The sequence below is a fragment of the Canis aureus genome, chromosome 21, assembly GCF_053574225.1.
Source record: "Canis aureus isolate CA01 chromosome 21, VMU_Caureus_v.1.0, whole genome shotgun sequence".
Lineage (NCBI taxonomy): Eukaryota > Metazoa > Chordata > Mammalia > Carnivora > Canidae > Canis > Canis aureus.
The window spans coordinates 22,157,382-22,178,290 of NC_135631.1; the positions used below are offsets into that span (position 1 = coordinate 22,157,382).

General features: G+C 41.3%; 1 protein-coding gene across 1 annotated transcript in view; it reads right to left on the minus strand.

The window, feature by feature from the left end:
• Nucleotides 1-17,363, minus strand: part of FBXO3 (F-box protein 3) — a 30,496-nt gene extending 13,133 nt beyond the window's left edge. The window contains exons 1-5 of the mRNA XM_077863544.1: nucleotides 17,204-17,363; nucleotides 12,823-12,912; nucleotides 10,776-10,939; nucleotides 2,002-2,116; nucleotides 925-1,129 (exon numbers count right to left, since the gene is read on the minus strand). Of these exons, the coding sequence (XP_077719670.1) occupies nucleotides 925-1,129; nucleotides 2,002-2,116; nucleotides 10,776-10,939; nucleotides 12,823-12,912; nucleotides 17,204-17,307 (678 nt within the window). The 5' untranslated portion in view covers nucleotides 17,308-17,363. The remainder of the gene's footprint in view (nucleotides 1-924; nucleotides 1,130-2,001; nucleotides 2,117-10,775; nucleotides 10,940-12,822; nucleotides 12,913-17,203) is intronic.
• Nucleotides 17,364-20,909: the final 3,546 nt, after the last annotated feature.

Consider the following 20,909-nt stretch of genomic DNA (forward strand, 5'->3'; position numbering starts at 1 on the left):
CCCGGGATGGAGTCCCGCTTCAGGCTCCCTGCATGGAAGCCTGCTTCTCCTTCTGCCTATGTCTCTGCCTCTCTCTCCTCTCTCCTCTCTCTCTCTCTCTCTCTCTCTGTGTTTCTTGTGAATAAATAAAATCTTTAAAAAATATATAAATAAATTCCTCTTTTAAGTTAAAAGTTCACATTTGGGCAAAAATGAAGCCAGAAGATCTACAATTGAGAAATTACAAAAACCAAAGAAAAAAAAATGAAACCAAATACGACATTTTCTGTGATCATATTAAAATCATAACAAAAGCTTCTTTAAAAAAGATCCGTTTTCAACAACTCAACTATCTAACTAAAAGTTTAAAAAGTTTCCTTTGCACATAGAACTTGAGTCAAATGATGCTTAAAGGCTAAATTTTTTTTAAATTTTTATTTATTTATGATAGTCACACACACAGAGAGAGAGAGAGAGAGAGAGGCAGAGACATAGGCAGAGGGAGAAGCAGGCTCCATGCACCGGGAGCCCGACGCGGGATTGGATCCCGGGTCTCCAGGATCGCGCCCTGGGCCAAAGGCAGGCGCTAAACCGCTGCGCCACCCAGGGATCCCAAAGGCTAAATTTTTAAAGTTAGAAATGTATATTACAATTACTTCAACAAAATCTCATTATGTTTTCCTTAAATTTAAATTGCCTTAACACATATCACAGCCTTCCCTCTGTGTGCACAATGATCTGCATTGTTTGTCCACAGATTAAATTTTCCTTTGGCATTCTGTAATGTCAGAATATCATTGCCGAATTAGCCCTATAATTTGGTGGATCTATAATCAAATTGTATAATGCTCTATACCCATTCTACAGCCCTGAAAACTTCTGCACACATTTATACACTCATCAGAACACATCTTACAGCCGCATTTAAACACACTTCCTACTTACTGGACATTGGTAGAAAACTTCATTTTTGTTTCGGCCTTCTGCAGCTTCCACTGCTATGTACTGACTCAAACCAGTATGTATGCAAAAAGTTAAAGGGAGACAGTATTTCAATCCCTGTCTCTGCTGGAAGCCTCCGGCAGCTGTATCGACATCTAACAAATCTTCAGAACGATAGTGATTGGACAGTGCCATACTTCCCAACAACCTGAGAGCAGAGACAAAAATATTAATCAATTCCAGTGCCAAAGAGCTGTGCTTCATCTTTTTGATGAATGATAATTTCCCATCGACAGCTTTCTAAGAATTAACATGTCAATCACCAAAAACACCACAATTTATTTACGAATTCAAACTCTTGAGTGGAAAGATTTCTTCACACACAAAGAGATACCATGTTCCATTAAGAATAATGCAAAGTTCTCCCTAAGTTTTTATGGGCTTTTCATAGGCACAATATCTTCAAAATAGCTTAATTTTCATAAAAGAACAGAAGGGTAGACTCAAAGTATATAGCTTTTAACACTGTGAATGAATTTGACAGCTACTGCATGGTCTGCTTTTTCCAAAAGGTTCCCCAGTGAGTATTTCCTCTTAAAAACAGGCCATTCAATTACAGGCTATGCCTGAATAGAACAAAACTCTTATTTTCTTTAGTGTATATAGCTCTGAACAAGTTACTGCTTTTTATATGTATGGTATATAGAATTTACATCAAACTCTCAAAAACAATTTACCTGGTCTATAATAGGATAAAGACTTCAAGGGTTCCGAACAGTTTTACTTAAAATACACTCACACATACATCCACCCTATGTACCACAGCACCCACCCAACCCCAATCAGACTTCATTTTAAGTATAAGGATGTGCTGATCGAAATGCTGTTTTTATGAGACATTTATTTTGGGAAAATCAAATTCAAGCAACAGATTCAGTCTTTTGGATTCTTACAGGGAAGAAGAGAGAATTCTTATACTCCTTTAATCTGTCAAGAGTAACTACACATCATAGCTGTTTATTTTCTTTCTGGGAAATGACTTGTGTCATTAAAAATAACCCAAATGGCAAACCTTCTTACCCAGGAACCACTAACTTCTGCCCATTGTGGATACGATATGAGCATCGATAATCATCAGGGAGTTTGCAACCGATCTGAGCTTCCACAGCATCTAGGTCTTCCTCTCGAGCACCCTCTGCAAATGCACAAAAAAGCAAATTATGAAAAAACAATAAGCCTTATATCTAAGGAGAAATATAATCTTCTGCTAGCCAGTGAAACAATGTTAGAACAAGTGAATTCTGTCCAAGTTGTACTGCTGAAACATAGTGAAATAAATTGAAAATTCAGAGCAACATTACTTCACTTTGTATTGGCTCTGACATTTGAAGCACGGAGAAGGAAACTCCTCTATTTCCTCTCAACAGGGAAGACACTGGCACTCAGCAAAATACAGAAGAGTATGCAGCAGGGAGATCCATAGTAATTATTTCACATTATGATGCAAACTTTAGGATTGATTTTTCTTAATCCAACACACTCACATTTAAAACATATCTCTATTAAAACAAATTCTCCAGAAGTTCTCTAAATGGATGTTCAAGAGTCCTGACACAGTCTCTTAATGAGAAATAGAGGACATAGGTTTGGGCTGTGGGGAACCATTAACTTCAATCCAATTTTGCACTTTTGTCAGCTCATCATTTATTCCAGCTTTCAAAGGGAGGAAGTGATGACAAATGCCAAGAGAAGAGATTCACTTCCAGTAATGGTTCACTAGATTGTTGGAGTAAACTTTATGCTAAGAACTAAAAAAACAGAACAGAAAATTGGTCTCAAAGCTTCTGGAGAACCTCAAAGACAGCAAGAACTGGGGGCGAGCGGTAGTCAGAAGGACAGGGAAACAAGGTTAGCTGGGCACTGGGAGCAACCTGTCTTTGAGGCAACTGCCAATTCTGAAAGCAAACCTGTGGCTGAGAAGCTGAGCAAAGCTTCCAGCAAGCAGTACTGAGAGAATTTTCTAACGTTGATGAAAACATCAAACCATAGATTCAAGAAGCCCCATGGAGAACAATTATAAAGAAAATCGTATCTAGACACATCCTTGGGAAACCACTGAAAATCAAAGACAAAGAGAAATCTTAAAAGCAGCCAAAGAAGGGAAATGCTGTATGGTCACTTTCAAAAGAACAAGACTAACAGTTACATTCTCAACAGAAACAACAGAAGCGGGAAGAATGATAGCTTTAAAGTACTGAAAAAAAGAACTGTTGACTAGAATTCCACATCCACTGAATATATTTCAAAAGTATAGATGAAATACATACATTTTTGGACAAAAAAAAATCTGAAAAAAATTCAGCAGTTAGCAGTACCTCACTTAAAAAATACACTAAAAGGAATTCTTCAGGCAGAAGAAAAATGATCCCAGATGAAAGCATGAAGATGTAGGAAGAAATAAAGAGCAACGAGAAAGGTAAATATAGAGGTAAATCTAAAATAAAATGGAATATATAAAATAATGATAATAATGTTTCCAGGGATAGAAAACATGTTCAAAATTGAGATCACAAAAACTATAATAAGAAAGGCAAGAGGTGATAATTGGAGTTAAAGTATTCTAGGTTTCTTTTATTATCCACGAAATAGTAAAAATACTAATTTACAATAGATTTTAATTAAGTCAGAGATGCATCCTTTAATCTCTAGGGCAAATCACTAAAAATGATAAATAACAAAAAGATGTGCAGAATAAAAGATAATTAAGAAGAATAGAATAAAAGGAATACTTGCTCAGGAGCACAAATAAGAAATAGGAACATGGTATACTTAAACCCAAATACGTAATTACCCTGCATATAAATAATCTAATGATTAGAAGACTGACAGACCAGCTAAAAAACAAAACACAATCATGTGTAAGAGGCACATCTAAGAAATGTAGATACACAAAAGAAAGTTAAAAGAGCTTTACTAAAATCACACAAAATAGACCTTATGGCACAGAGCATTATCAAAGGTAATGGAAGGCTTTTTGTAATGGTAAAAAGGTGTACCTAATAACCCAGCTGCAAAATATATTTTTTAAAATAACAGAACTAAAATGAATAAAAGATATATTCACAACCATAGTTACTAGTTTTCTATTGTTATACTATTAGCAGCTTAAAGCAGCATGCATTTATTATCCCATAGTTTCTGAAGGTAAGAAGTCTGGGCATGACTGAATAGATCCTCTGCTCAGGTCCCACAGGTTGAAATCACCACATCAAGTGTGGCTGCTTTCTCAGGTTAGGCATCTTATGCTAGCGGTCCTCACCCAAGTTCACTGGTTATTGTCAGAATTCATTTCCTTGTAGTCAGACGACTGGGGCCCTCAGCTCCTAGAAGCTACCCGCCATTCCCTATCACCTGGCCCTCATCACAACATGCCAGCTTGCTTTTTCAAAGCCAACAGGAGATACCCATGCTTTGAATGTCTCTGCCTTCTGGAAGGGCCCAGTTTTTAAGGGTTTGTCTGATTAGGGCAGGCCTGCTGAGGATAATTCCCCTTTTGATTAACGAATAACTCAAATTCAACCAATTTGGGACCTTAATTACATCTGCAAAGCCCATTCACCTTTGTCATCTGTTACCTAATAGCAGGACTGAAATCAGTTATATCCACATACTGCTCACACTCAAAGGGAGGCTATTATTATACCAGGCATGTACAGCAGGGGTAGGAATCTTTGAAGCTATCTCAGAATTCTGTCTACCACACTGTCCAGTTTTAACATACCTCTCTCAGTAACTAATAGAACAAGTAGACAAAAATAAATAAGACAAAATAAATCAGTTAAGAGTACAAAAGATGTGAACAAGATTAACAATTTTTGCCTGATTACATACATAGCACTGAATCCAACAATTGCAAAATATACGTTCTTTTCAATTGCACGTGGAACATTTACCAAGATAGATGATATGCTGGACCAGAGAACAAATTGCAACAAATTTCAAATGACTGAACTCATACAGAATATATTCTCTGATCCCAGTAAAATTAAAGTATAAATTATATTAAGAAGATTACTAAAACAAAACAAAACAAAACAAAAACTCCAATACTTGGGAAGCAAACAATATATTTCTTCTTTGACCCACAGGCTTGTCTAGAAATCAAAAGAAATCAGAAAATATTTTGAGCTGGGGTAGCCCGGGTGGCTCAGGTTTAGCGCCACCTTCAACCCAGGGCCTGATCCTGGAGACCTGGGATCAAGTCCCACATCAGGCTCCCTGCATGGAGCCTGCTTCTCCCTCTGCCTGTGTCTCTGCCTCTCTCTCTCTCTCATGAATAAATAAATAAAATCTTAAAAAAAAAAATAAATAATAGACATAAAAAAACTACAAAAATTCTGGAAGAAAACAATATTTAAAAAAATATTTTGAGGGGATCCCTGGGTGGCGCAGTGGTTTAGCACCTGCCTTTGGCCCAGGGTGCGATTCTGGAGACCTGGGATCGAATTCCACGTTGGTCTCCCTGCATGGAGCCTGCTTCTCCCTCTGCCTATGTCTCTGCCTCTCTCTTTCTCTCTCTCTCTCTCTCTGTGTGACTATCATAAATAAATAAAAAATTAAAAAATATTTTGAGCTGCATGTTAATGAAAAATACAACATATTAAAACTTATGAGATAAAGCTAAAGTTATGCTTAGAGGGAAATTTATAGCAAAGATATTTGAAGAAAACCAGAAAGCCTGAAAATTTATGATCAAATCATCTCAAGTCAAAGAAAACACTACAGTAAACTCAGAAAGAAATCAGAGAAATTAATAAAAATAATTATAAGTAAATATAGAGAGCATTGACAAAGGCTAAAGCCAGTGTTTTGGAAAGACTAATAAGATTAACTCCTACCTAGCAAGACTGATCCAAAATAACAGATAAAGCACAAAAATTATCAGAAAGGAAAGGTGAGATCACTCACTACAGATCCAATAAGCACTGCAAAGGTAAAAGCATAGCAGTTCTTTTTTTTTTTCTAAAAAAAAGAACGTGTCTCTGCCTCGTTCTCTCTGTGTCTCTCATGAATAAATAAATCTTAAAAAAAAAAGGAGAAATGTTGAAAGCTTTTCCTCTGTGATCAGAAAGATAAGGACACTCATTATCATCATTTCTACCCAACATTGTATTGAAGGTCCTAGCCAGTGCAATAAAGCAGGAAAAGAAAAAAAGACATGAAGATTGGAAAGCTAGAAATAAAACTATTATTCAATATCCTTAGGGAAATGCAAATTAAAGCCACCACTATATATCCACTAGAAAGGCTTAAAAAAAAAAGAATGACAACATTAAAAGTGTTGGTGGGAATGTAAAGTTTTAGAACTGCTATGGGGGGCAGCCCCGGTGGCTCAGCGGTTTAGCACCGCCTTCAGCCCAGGGCATGATCCTGGAGACCCAGGAATAGAGTCCCACGTCAGGCTCCTTGCATGGGGCCTGCTTCTCCCTCTGCCTGTGTCTCTGCCTCTCTGTCTCTTTCTCTCTGTGTCTCTCATGAATAAATAAAGAAAATCTTAAAAAAAAAAAAAGAACTGCTATGGAAGATTATTAGTATCTTTTGAAGTTTAATATAAGCATACTTTACAATCCAGGAAGCTCAATCCTAGATATTTACCTGGGGGAAATATGTTCATATGTACATCAAAAATTATTTGCAACATTATTTATAGCAGCCAAAAAACTAGAAATAACTTAATATCCATCGACAGTAGAATGAATTTATAAATTATAGATATAGACTATAAATTATAGTCTACCCATATAATAGTAGACTACACTTGCAACAAAAATGAACAAGCTACTGTTACACACAATACAGTTCAATCTCACAAACACAACAGAAAAAATTCACACAAAATATGTACTTAATCATGCAAATTATATAAAGTTCAAAAAGAGAGGAAACTACTCAGTGGTATTAGCAATCAGGATAGTGGTTACCCCTGAGAAAGAAGGAGGGTTCTAGGTACAGAAAATCATTCTAGGGGATCCCTGGGTGGCTCAGCGGTTTTGCGCCTGCCTTTGGCCCAGGGCGCGATCCTGGAGTCTCGGGATCGAGTCCTGCGTCAGGCTCCCGGCCTGGAGCCTGCTTCTCCCTCTCCTCTGCCTCTCTCTCTCTCTCTCTCTCTCTCTCTCTCTCTCTCTATGTCTATCATAAATAAATAAAAATAAATTAAAAAAAAAAAAAGAAAATCATTCTACTTCTTGACCTGGAGGGTGTTACAATGGTCATGTTTATGTTGTGATAATTTACCAAGTTGTACACTTAGAATCTACACATGTTTCTGTATGTTAGTTAACATCACTAGTGACAGCTTGTGGATGTCACGTGCCCTTAGGTATGGTGGGATGAGAGGACTACTTCATCTCTGTGGTAATCTTTCTAAAAACCCATTATTCCAACCTAATCATAGGTAATATTTCAAACAAAGCTAGTTTGAGGAACATTCTATAAAATACCTGACCAGTAACTCCTTCAAACTGTCAAGATCATGAAAGACAAAGAAGATGGAGAAACTGCCACAGACCAGAGGACACTAAGGAGACATGACAATTAAATGCAATGTGGTATTCTGGATTGAATTCTGGAATCCAAAAAGGATATTAATGGAAAATGTGGTGAAATCCGAACAAAGTCTGGAGTTTAGTTAATAGCAATGTGCCAATGAAGACTGTAGTTTTGACAAATGTCCCACAGGGAGATACATTAGGGGAAACTGAAACTGTGTGAAGGGTGTACAAGAACTCTCTATACTGCCTTTGCAACTTTTCTGTAAGCTAAAATTAGTCCAAAATAAAAAGTTTATATTAAAAAAAAGTTCAGTACTAAAGAAAACAAGCTGAATAGCTGCCTGAACCAGAAAATGATGAGAAAAGAAACTAATATTGGTATGGTTAGTGCTACATGTTGGACATTTAACATATAACATCAAGAAAATAAGAATTTCTTGAAGAGATAGTTGGACAGAATAAAGTTAAACAAGAGAAAAATATAAGGAAATACAATGTTTACAATACAATAAAATTAAGGTTTAGAGGGGCATCCTGTTATAGTAGAATTTGGGAGCCAACCAGACTAGGTTCAAATCTCAGCTCTACCACTTAACTAGCTGTGTGATCTCTGGCAAGTTATTTCACCTCTTTAACCCTGTTTCATCTGCAAAATGGGGAGATAGTACTATCTACCTGAGAGAATTATCATGAGGATTAAATATGCTTCCTCTGCTTAACAGAGTGCTTTCCTGGCACTCAATAAATATTCATTAATTTTCTTTGCCCCTTAGCCTACTTGTGTGAAAAACCACGGAAAAGGTTACCAGGAGCCAAGAAACCTAGATTAAAGTTCTATCTCTGTCACTTACTAGTTATGGGACTTTGTGTAAGTCACCTAAAACTCTCTGAGTCTGTTCCCTTCACTGGTAAAATGAGGGAACTGGCATAAATCAGGGATTGGCAAACTAAAGCTTGCAGACCAAATCCCGGCCTACAGCCTGTTTCTGTAAATAAAGTTTTCTTTGAAACACTGCCATGCGCATTTGTCCAGATACTGTCTATGGCTGCTTCTCCACAAGAACAGGAGAGTTGAATAGTTGTGACAGAGACTATCTTTCTCTCAAAGACCAAAATATTTACTATCTGGCCATTTAAAGAAAAAGTCTGCCCATCTCTGGTCTAAATGGTTTCAAAGGCCCCTTTCAACTCTAAAGTTCTAAGCCCACATGTAAGGTAAATATGAAATTTGAAGACACATGATCTATACCATTAGATACACTGGTAAAAGATATATAAGTATACCATAATTTCCAGTGCTCTGTGAAGCCTTGCCCAAGACCAACGCCTATTTGCTTTCCAAGTTTCTTTCTGTCTCTGCCATCTCCATGACCTTGAGATTAAATGAGGGACTGTGACCCTTGAGGTGAGTAGCTAGTTCCTGAATCAGTCCTACAACTCATAGGTCTGGCATCCCTAGAGTCCCCAGCATTTGAGATATCGAACAGCTTTTATCCCACTCCGACTCAAGCAAAACCCCCAGAGAGCTGGCACCTGGGAGTAAAACAGGGGCTATCAGGAAGTCTCTGAAGAACCTTACCTCCAACCACCAGGTACAGACAGTGAGCAGTGAACCTGCAAATGCCAAATGGGAGTCCAAAAAATAAAGGAGGAAGAAAGAAAAAAAAAAAAAAAGAGAGAGAGAGAAGCTGCTATGTATCTTTAGTTTCTTCCTTTTCTTCCTTTCTTGGTAGCTCTGTGTCTGAAAGGAGAACCATGCCTATATTCTCATATTCCAAATGTCCTAACATTGAACTAGCTCTCCAAGAGTCCTAAGGCACTCTGGACAAAATGGAATAGGTCCTCTCTCCCTTCAGTTGTTAAAACCATAGCTCTGGTGTCAGCACTGTATTCAAATCCTGATTCTGCCCTACATTTTGTGATGGCAAACAACTTACTTAGCCTATTATGTCTTAGGCAGTTCACCTTCATAAGGGGAATAATAATTGTCTACACCTCATAAGATTTTGGCAAGTTAAATGGAATAATACAAAGTATTTAGCTTAGTGTCTTGCTTTGTATTTAATAAAATAATAGCAATTACAAACCCTTACCTATTTTATTTCTCACCACAAAATATCTATTTTCAGAATCACTTTTCTTTTGAAATTATTTAGCCCCACGTACCCAGTGAACATTATTCTTTTCTTCCAAGAAAAAAAGCTATGAAAGATATTAATCAAGGATACTTTCCTTCAAAGCTCTACTCTCTCTGACAAATCACTCTTTCCTCTACCTCTTAGCAATTTGATTTGAAGTACCTAGTCATGCGATCCTGGTCTGTATGAAATTCACATTTACATCGGAAGTTATGGTGGAAATATGAAATGTAAAAGGAATACTGTTTCCAAAGAAACCTTAGTTCAGAACTGATCCCAATTTCAGTGGGTTAAGTGTCTGCCTTTGGCTCAGGTCATGATCTTGGGGTCCTGGGATCAAGTCCTGCATCAGGCTCTCGACTTAGCGGGGAGTCTGCTTCTCCCTCTGTCCCTCCCTCTGTGCTCTTTCTCTCAAATAAACAAATAAAATCTTTAAAAAAAAAAATCCTTTTTAGTGGAGAATTCTGAAAAAAACTTGGGAGGCTAAAGCAGGTAAGGAGCAATCTATTTATGAACTCTCCTGGGCATAAATTAACAAATCAAATTAGTGGGAAATAGTTTGTTAATATTTCTTGCCAGAGTTGGACAACAATAGTATAGGAGAAAGACCACAAATTCTGGGGTCAAATAGACCTCAGTTCAAATCTTAGTTTTCACTATTCTATATATGTCAAAATAGGGATGAATGTTTTCCTTACTTTATTATGCTGCTCTTATCCTCTGAAAGACCCAGGTCTTTAATATTTGGTCTTTCTAAATCATTAGACTTTCACATAAAACTTTACTTGCACTAAAAATAAAGAGGGTTAACGCAACAGGCTGTTTTTCAATTAAAAAAACTCCTTTGAAAGAAATCACAGTAGTTATCCTCGAGCAATCTTAGCATTAGTGAGCTTATTGTAAAACAAATATAAGGACACAAGGAGTTCAACCTTCCCTCTAATAAATAATCACGTGAGTCCCAAGGCAGGCAAAAATGGGACAAGCAGTAGAGCAAGGGTCCTTTTAACAATATAGACTTCCTAGTTCCTAGGCCAAATGTGAATGGTAAATTACAGATAATGTTGGTGAATTACAGATTAGCATAGATGATAGAAACCCAAAGTTATTTAACCTATTTATACTATGGTTACTAAAATGAAGGGAGACCCTGCGTTGCCAGTACCTTTCAGAGATAAAACCATCCGAGGACATCTGGGCTCCAAATATTTCTTGAGATCATCCCAGGCCTTTTTAATAGCAGCATAATGGTCAATGTATCTTCCTACATCAGAGTAAGTATCTATGAAGAGAGATTTCCAACACTGATTCTTCTGCGTTTTCTCTTCCCTAAATAGATTTTAAAAAATGAGATTAAAAATCTTTTGAAATGAAGTTAAACACTTACCAACATACTTTATTGGGAATTTGTGCTTACTTTTGCCTTTTTACTTATTTTAGCTACGAATGAAGACTAGATAGCAAAAGTGATACATACATCCAAAAATTTAACAGGAGTTATTGTTGGCATGGGGGGATTATGAATCATCTATTTTCTTACTTTCTACTTATTCTCTTCCCTAAGTTTTCAACTCCTTAATAAAATATAATGTGGATAGTATAGGAGGTATGAATTTCAACTTACTCCTTAAGACATATCAATTATAAAGTTTTAAAACACAAGTCATTCTGTTTTAGAAACCACTCAGAATTTAATGATATAATAAAACTAATCTAATTTACTTACATTGGATTAGCCAAGAAATCATATAGCATTCAAAGTAATCACATGATATCTCTATTTGGTACAATTCCATAAGCATTTATTGAGTGTCTACTCAGCCACTGAGGACATTAAAAATGAGGCACATTTTTTGCCCTCAAAAAATATATATATTCTAACCAGGGAGAAAGAATGAAGTGTAAATTTAAGTGTCAGAAGTGATATAGGATAAGGCAGCCACAAAAGTCCTTTCCAGTCTCCTTCTAATGAGGTTGTACCTTGTCCTGTAGTGAATGGAGAGCTACTGAAGGATTTAATAGGGGAGTTGAAAGAGCAGAACTGTGGTTGTGGTCTGGGAGGTGTGTAAACTAGAGGCACAAGAGATGAGTCAAGAGGGTTTCGAGTAGTCCTGGTACGAGATGATGAACTGAACTAAAACTGATGGCTGGATGAAATGAGAAGGAAAATTCAAGAAATATACTGAGGCTAAAATCAGGAAGGCTTGGTAACTGAATGGATGTAGGGAGAGAAAGAGAGGAGATCTAGGATAATTCCTGTTTCTGGCTGGAATGCCCAGGTGGATGGTATCGCCATGAAGACTAGGAATGTAGGAGGATCAGGTTTAGGGATGGTGAAAAGAAAAATTCAGGGTGTTGTTTTGCTGGGGGGGGGGGCGGTGCAGTGGTTAGAAGGGAAGCATCCTTTTATTAACCAAAATAATACATATACATATTATCAAAACCAAAAAGTACCAAAGAACCTAGAATGAACAACTCGTTCCCTATTCTAAGCCCAATCCCTCAAAAGAAACTTTTCATTATTTCTGGAAGTTATCTCTGTAATTCTAGACGTTTATGCCTCTAGACTTGATTGATCGATTTTACATCTATCTACTGATGACACCCCAAGGTAAAAGATCAGTTCCTGGCAATCCTTAAAATTTCTTCCTCCCTAGTCTTCCTTGTCTCAGTGTTTGATAGCCCTGTCATATTTAGTTCTATTAGGTAGCTTGCAGCTTTAAATAACATACTTAGACTTCTACTTCTTACTTTGCCAACTTGTCACTACTTCACTCCCCTTGATCTAAGAAAAAGATATTGGCAACCCTACCTCTCATCTTTCCCAGCTGTCACCTTTTGCCAACTATACTTTCATTTGGTCAAATTTATTAACATTTACTGAACTTAGAAAGTCCTTGTGGGTCATCCGATGGAAAGGTCCAGCAGGTGGTGTGATCTCGGTGGGGATATCAGGGACAGACGGTCAGGTGTTGGAGTTAGGAGCACACAAGCAGCCACTATAACGGCAACAGTGCATGCAGAATTCATAGAGGGAGAAGAGCAGTGGCCCAAGGACAGAAGCTTAGAGAACACCAGCATTTACTGGCAGGCACAAGAAGAGCCATCAAAGGAAATAAAGAGACAAGGGTGAGAGAGGAGAATCAGGACAGACTAGTGTTATGGAGGCCAAGGGCCGAATTTCAAAAATACATAATTTCCTGAATACTCACTCAGATATCAGCCAGTATTTTTTGCAATGTCTTCTCCACAGCGGATCATGACTTGATAGCTGGCTAAGTCTTCGACTGACATAGCAACAACTGGCAGTAACCAGATTCATGGTTAGTATAAAAGAAAACAAGAAAACAATTTAGAAATAAAGATGAAAATATTCAATGTTGTTTTGTTTCATTCTTTTTACTTTTCTTATTTCCTACTTTCCACCCTTATAATTGTGAAGCAATATTTTGTAAAGCAATTTTCTAAAACCTGTTTAGCATGTTAGCTGGTATAATTACCTCATGAGTGGTGAAATCTTAACTATTTGAGTTCACAAACTCCAAAACCTCTACAACTGTAATTTTCATATGAAAGTCTATAAAACATATAAACCAATGGAGTTAATTTCAAATCAAAGAGTTTTCCTACACTTACTGCTGGGACAGCATTTCTACGTATAGGAAAAAAATGTTATTCAGGTGTAAACAAAATGGTATTCATTTTAAGATCTGTGACACATTTGATATTAAATACATAAACCTTTTGTCTGTTTTGTTCCAATTTTTTCTTAAAGGAAAAAAATAGTGCAGCCAAAATCAATTTTAATTATAGCAACTCTTGGAGAGCCCATCTATAAAATACTTCAGATTCATAATAGTTCTGATTCACTGTCTGTAGTGATCCAAGTTAGTATCAGCTGCTGAAAAAAATGGAATATTGGAAATAAAAAATTTTCTTATTATATAGAGTTTTCTAATACATGAGTGCTCCGGTCCATTTCCCATTAGGAAAATGGAAATTAGGACATCTATCCTTTCAGAAAAGGAATCACAAGTTATAGAAAGTTAATACTCAAGGATCTCAGCTGGGCAACAGATAATCAATTAAGTGTATCTTAAATCACACGGGATTTGTCAAGGCCATGACTAGGGCATGTGAAAAAGCAACTCGTGGTAAACAAAACAGCCTTTGTTTGATTTTCAGATTTTCCACAAACATCATCCTCATCCTTTTCTGCTAAGCTCAGGTGCCCACACAAATATCTGCAAACATAGGAATCCCTCCAGTTCTGTCAATCCCTCCAGTTCCATTCCCTCAATTTTTGATCCTTCTTTCTCCACTATCCCAAGAGGTAAGTGATATCAAAGAATCTCTGAAATGAGCCCCACAGGTGATTTTGATGCACATGAAGGATGAGAACTACTATTCTAGACATTGTGACTCTGTTGGCTTGGGCTAAGATCTGTATCTTGAGCATGTGTATGTTTAAGAAGTGTCACATAGGGTTCTGATACACAGTATGGGTTCAGGATGAACACAACAAATCACCCTAGAATGGGGGAGATTCACACTGTGCAGCCAATACTATACAATGATCCCCCAATAGATACTCCAATCCGACCTGATCCAGGTCAGCTCTACAACTCTGGAGCTCAGCAGTGGGCAGGACACTTGGCAAAGTGGAGGTGAATAGTGCAGGAAACTTTGAAGTTGTAGTACACTAGAAACTTTTCTGTAGATGAAATTCGATGCTGTTTGTGATGGTTTATTTTATGTGTCAACTTGCTTGGGCCAAGGAAAACCCAGATAGCTGGTTAAACATTATTTCCGTGTGTGTCTGTGAAGATGTTTCTGGAAAGGATCAGCATTTGAAATGGTGGACAACGTGGGTGGGCCTCATCCAATCCATTGAGGGCCTGAACAGAACAAAAAGGTTCCTACCTAAAGCATTTAAAATAAAATCTGGGGATGCCTGGGTGGTTCAGCAGTTGAGCGTCTGCCTTCAGCTCAGGGCGTGATCCCAAGATCTGGGATCGAGTCCCACATCAGGCTCCTTGTGGGGAGCCTGCTTCTCCCTCTGCCTATGTCTGCTTCTCTATCTCTGTGCCTCTCACAAATAAATAAAATCCTTTTAAAAAAATAGTAAAATAAAATCTGATCCCCCTCATCTTGGCTCTCAAGGTCCTGCATGATCTCACCAGTCTCTTCTCAAGGCACTCTGCCTGTGAGTCACTCACTAACCTCCTGCAACACCATTCTAGCACCTGTCCTGGCTACGCTACTGTCCAATCAGCTTCTGAATACACTGTTCCCTCTGCCAGGACTGCTCTATGCCATCCTTCATAGTCGGCAACTCCTTCCAATTTGAACTGATCATCCCTCCCTCTCATTTCTTTACAGAATTTCTTTCTTTCATAGCATGTCTTGTAATTATGCACTTTGCTTTCCCATCTTGCCCACAAGACTGTAAGCTTCGTAAGAGGGGACTTATCTGTCTTGTTCACTATTATATCCCCAACATTTAACCAACTGACACACAGCAGGCACTGAAAAAAAAAATCTGTTGGATAAATGATGAATACTAAAATAAACAAGACAGTCTTTACTTTTAAGACATGCACAATCTATCTGGTATGGCAAATAAACTCTGCAGAGGAAGGAAGAAGGTAGAGAGGAGGGTCTTTAAATTCCATCTTGCCAGGGATCCCTGGGTGGCGCAGCGGTTTGGCGCCTGCCTTTGGCCCAGGGCGCGATCCTGGAGACCTGGGATCGAATCCCACATCGGGCTCCCGGTGCATGGAGCCTGCTTCTCCCTCGGCCTATGTCTCTGCCTCTCTCTCTCTCTCTCTCTCTCTCTCTCTGTGACTATCATAAATAAATAAAAATTGGGGAAAAAAAATTCCATCTTGCCAGGGTCAAAGAAGGCAGACAAGGCATTCCAGACAGGGGCATGAGCTTAAGCCACAGAACAACAACAACAAAATAAGTGTATGGTGTGCTGGCATAGGTCTGATTTGGCTAGAGCGGACTGTGCCAAATTGATAAGGACCTTAAATGCTCCCAGAAGTTTAGGTTATAGTTTGCAAACAAGGAGCACCATCCCATTGGTTTTTAAGGAGACTGGCAGCCAGATATGTCTTAGGAAAAAAAAAAAAAGGAAAGAAGAAAAGAAAAGGAAAGGAAAGGAAAGGAAAGGAAAGGAAAGGAAAGGAAAGGAAAGGAAGAAAGGAAGAAAGGAAGAAAGGAAGAAAGGAAGAAAGGAAGAAAGGAAGAAAGGAAGAAAGAAAGAAAGAAAGAAAGAAAGAAAGAAAGAAAGAAAGAAAGAAAATCACTCTGGCAGCAATGTATGCGCGCCTGTTACATTTCTAAGAGGCCACAGGAACAAAAACATTTCAGAGGAAAACAGTGTCTGCTCTTGGAACTGCCTTTTCCAAAAGAAAAGACAAACGTTATTTCTCTGCTTTACGTACAAGCCTGGGTAGAGAGAGAAAATTATTTTCTCGAAAAAAAAAATAAAGAAAAAAAAAGAAGAAAAAAAAAGAAAGTTACAGGTCCTAATACAGATGGCAGCCAGAAACTGGTGTTCCCTCCGTCACCACTCAGCTAGGCCAACCACCCAACGTCAATGCATCTAATAATACTGTCTTTCTAAAAGAATTTCTGATAGCACAGGGCACAGTCCTCAAATGGTGAGAATCAAACTGGTAATCCCCCCCCCCAAAAAAAAAACAACAAAAAACAAAAAACAAAAAACACAAAACGAGTCTCGCCTACCGATCCTTAGGAGGGCGATTTTGCCTCCGCTGCAAAAATATATGGTGGCACAAGAAAAGACAGAGCCATGCCACCAGCTGTCAAGGGTGTAAACAGCGCCATGTCTGCCACCATCCAGTCCCGAGCGCGGAAGGAACCCGGCTTTTAACCACCCTTCAAGCAGCAACCGGGGTTTTATTTTCGGAACGGATGCTGGCGATGCGGGAAACCCCAGAGCGCACGGCGGAGACGACGGTCACCTGTATCGCACCACCGGAAGTCACCACCAAAACACAGAACCCAACGGGCAACCGTGACGGGGACGGCTGACAGCACGACGGTTACCGGGCGTAGGTGTCGGAGAGCGAGCCCCGCTAGCATCGCGGTGACACGGCGGTCGCACCTGAGGGTCCGCGGCGGGGGGGGCCTCACCTGCCCACTCGGGCGCGCGACCCCGCAGGCCCCGGGCCCAGGCGGGGGAGAGCGCGGGGCCGGCCGGGGCTGCTCCTCGGCGTCCGGGGCGGGGCCGGGGCGCCGGGGTCAGCGGGGCGGCGGCGGGGCAGGACCTCCGCACCTTACGAGCCCTGGGCCCGGCCGAGGCCTGGGAGAGAGGCTTCCCGGCTCCCCGGCTCCCCGGCTCCCCGCCCCTCCTCCGCGCGGGGCCCCGGGCCCGAGGAAGCCCTGCGGGCGGGGCGCCCTCCGCCCGCGGCTCGCCCAGGCCCGGGGGTGGCTCTGCGGGATCGGGGCGGCCCTGACGCGGGAGTCCGGGTCCTGGGCGCACGCCGGCCCCCCCGGCCTCCTGCCTCACTGTCCCCCCCACCCCGCGCCCCACCCCTGCCGCGCGCGGCGTCCCATTACTTGATTAGGTCCCGGTAGTCCAGGAAGGACAAGATGAGCAGCAGCGGATCGGTGGGCAGCGATTCTAGGGTCAGCGGCGCCGACTGGGTCTCCATGGCCGCCATCTTGCCTGGCCCGGTGCTGGCCTGGCCCCGCCCCCGCCCCGCCCAGGCCCCGCCCCCCGCCGCCACCGCCCGAGCCGCTCCCCGGCCGCTCCGACAGGTTTGTTATGTAACCGCCGGGAAGCCCCGCCCACGGAGGCGGGGCCAGGGGCGGATCCCGGCGAGGCCCCGCCCCCTGCCCCGCGGGCCCAGCGCCAGGGCCGTAGGGACGCGCTGCAGCTGGGATCCACGCGCCGCCGCGCCGCGCGAGGTCCGCGGGCTGCCCGCCTGCTCCCCGTCACAGCTCCTGTTCTCCCCCCTCCCATTCCGGTCCCCAAACTTGCCCAGCGCGGACCCCTTTTGCTCTTTGTTCCCAAATCTGCTTGGCTCTCTCTCTCTCAAGCCCCATTGCGAAATTTTACACCTGGGATCCTCAAAGCCAGGCCCTAAATCCTCTCCGTCCTTGGCCCCCCCGCCCCATCCTAGCTTCTCTTCATTTTCCAACCTAGACACTGTTCGCTTTCCCTCTCAGCCTCCCTCCCTCGCCCCACCTGTCCCTAGCAGAAAGGTGGCTCTGAGCCTTGTGGGCTCAGTAGGGGCGGAGTGGGGAATCAGCCAGAGGTGCAAGGCTCCTCTTCTGAATAGGGGGAAATGGTCGTCAAGGGCATAATTTCAACCCCTTCCCCGAGTAAAAGGTGCACAAGTACCGGATCTGAACGTCAGCCGCTCTCAATTCGGTCGTCACGGTGATTTTTCAGCCTATTAAGGCAATGCAAAGTGTATAGTCAATGGATCCCCTCACCCCCCAAGGTTTAATCCCCGAGGGTAAGTACCCTGGGTGTATAAAGAGATGAGCCGAGCCTGCCAGTGGGCATCACTGAGGCACGGGGATGGCCCATGCTTAGCTTTGCCACTATTAAAGTGTGGGTGGAGAAGTGTCTTCGATCGTAAGCTAAGGATGAATCCTTCTTTTCCCTTTTCCAAAGGCAGACTGGTGTAAGCGACTTTGGGCAGCCCAGTGAGACCTGAAAGTCACATGTCTGTCATTTATTTTACTAGAAATGAAATAGTGGACTAGCTAACTATGCCTAAATTATATGAGCCTGTGGACTCATTTCTTTTTTTTTTTTAAGATTTATTTATTTATGATAGAGAGAGAGAGAGGGACACAGGAGGAGGGAGAAGCAGGCTTCATGCCGGGAGCCAGACGTGGGACTCGATCCCGGGACTCCAGGATCGCGCCCTGGGCCAAAGGCAGGCACCAAACCGCTGAGCCCCCCAGGGATCCTCCTGTGGACTCATTTCTAAAAACCATTCCTCTTCTAAAGTGGTTTATGGACGGTAATGAAACCTTGTTTGTGTAAAGTACCCGGCTAGATATTCAATAAATGTTAATTTCCCAAGCCTGTGCACAAATCCATTAGTAAGTTTTCCAAACATTTCCATATCCTGGAGAAGGTTTCCTCCCAACTATTTGGAAAAATGGAAATAATTCCACCACCAACGCCAAAGCACTCTATTTTCTCAATTCACCATACCATTAATGGTTTATATTTATGATTTTGTCTAATACTTATAACTTCTCTCCCCATCACACAATGTATTAATCATGTTTTTAATTTTCTGTATGTTATGATGTTTTAACCCTAAAAATCTTGCTGTCAGGGGAGAGACTGCCCTCCTAGTGCTAATTCCTAAAGATAGGAAACAACTTGGTTGAGAGCACACCTCTCATATGCAAGCCAACCACTCCCTTTAACTAATTCTCACACACCAAGCCAATAATTCCCCTGCCCTAAATCATCTGAGGGCCAAGTACCAGGCAGCTAGAGGACACCGTTAGAGCCCAAAGCCTACCATGTATTGTTCAAACTAGCCAGTCCTAAGCTGTTTACTCTGCCCTGCCCTGCCTTCCCGGTGGAAACCCCAATAAAGTCCCTGGCCTAAACTTTCCCCTTGCTCCTGATTCTGTATCCTGAGAAAACCTGATGCTTACACTGTGGCCCCGCATGGTGTAATGTGCCCCCTTCTCTGGGGAAATGTAGTAAAAATCTTTGAATGGCATAGGCCTTGTCATGTTGTTACACGCTCACCTCCATAAGTTCAAATCCCACAAATACAAATGAGATACTCCTCTAGGAAAAACCACAAAAACTAAAAGAAAAGAACCTCTGTTTAAATCTCTGTACTTCCAAACTATTTATGAACATTCATGGAGTTGGATTCCTGTTGGTTGTTGCCTACTGGTCTTTCTCATCAGACTGGAAGCTCTCACTCTTTTTTGGTCTTGTAACTCCAGGGCCCGCATGGCATTCTTCAAGTGGAAAATTCAAATTCAGGTTGAGTGTATGAAGACAGAACACTCATTTCTGTTTGCCAGAGACCATACCTGTGTCTATAGGTAAATGCTTATAAGGCATTTGATTCTTTTTTTTTTTTTTAAGGCATTTGATTCTTTTTCATGTTTGTCTCACTTTTTCCCTCAGATAAGCTGTTTAACTCGTTTTAAGTCCAAAAGTTGGGGAGAATTTTAATTACATTGCTTTGCTTCTGCTACCCTATTGCATTTTCCTTTCTTTCCTTTGGACTTGCTCCAGTTATGTCCTAACGAGAAAACCAGAAGTCTGATGTTACCCTACTGCTGTGGCCAAGATTAAGGTAAGACCACAGAGGTACTTACCTGGGCCACAATATTGGGGGGTGTGCCAAAAAACCCTCAATAATCAAGATAAGTAATAGTTTAATGCAGTATTTTTAAAAAAGCTAATGCAAAAATCCCTAATGAACAGAATACCAAAATTTTAAATCAAAACTGGATTCCACAGTGCTGTTCAAGCTATGTTGGAATCTAAGGCAAAAGGGAAAAAAATGTATACTGAAATATGTGCTTTTTATGTCTTTCTAAATGGCTATTTTTTTCACTGGAAGGCAGAAGGGGTGCTCAGGTGGAAGACTGGCTTCTCCCAGGTAGTGAGGTTCAAAACTCCTGCTATCTTCCTTAGCCCCTCTTTCCCAGGCTGCCAACCTCTGCCATTTCACACCTTGGAGAGGGCCAGCCCTCTTGTGCAACAGCCTGTGCTTCCTGAAGAGGTGGTTTCAACCCAGGCTCCAATTTTCTCCCCAACATGGGATGAAGCTGGTAGAGGAGGCTAGGGGAGCAGTGGAAGTGAGGAAGCCCAGGAGAGCCCATTCCTGGGCTGTGGCTTTTTATTACCACTTCCTTCCCAAATACCTACAAGATGATGGCTGCCCAAGGCATAGGAACAGGGAGCTGGGACTTGGCTCTTTGGGTTCCCCAGGCTAAGATTGAAGGAGAGGGCTCCAGGTGCCGGGGTGGCAGAAACGGTCCTTCCAAGTCTGCTAATTATTTTGGATGCTACTCTTTAAAGGGCACAGAAGGGTTTCACTAAAATCGAATTTGCTTGCCATTAATGTTCCTATGGTAGATTGGAAAGCACAGGTTCTAGGGCACCTGTGTGGCTCAGTCGTTGAGCATAGGTCTGACTCCTGGTTTTGGCTTAAGTTATGATCTCAGGGTCCTGGGATCCGGCCCCATGTCAGGCTCTCTGCTTGGTGGAGAGTCCGCTGGTCCCTTTCCCTCCCCTGTGCTCCTCTCCCCCCTCTCT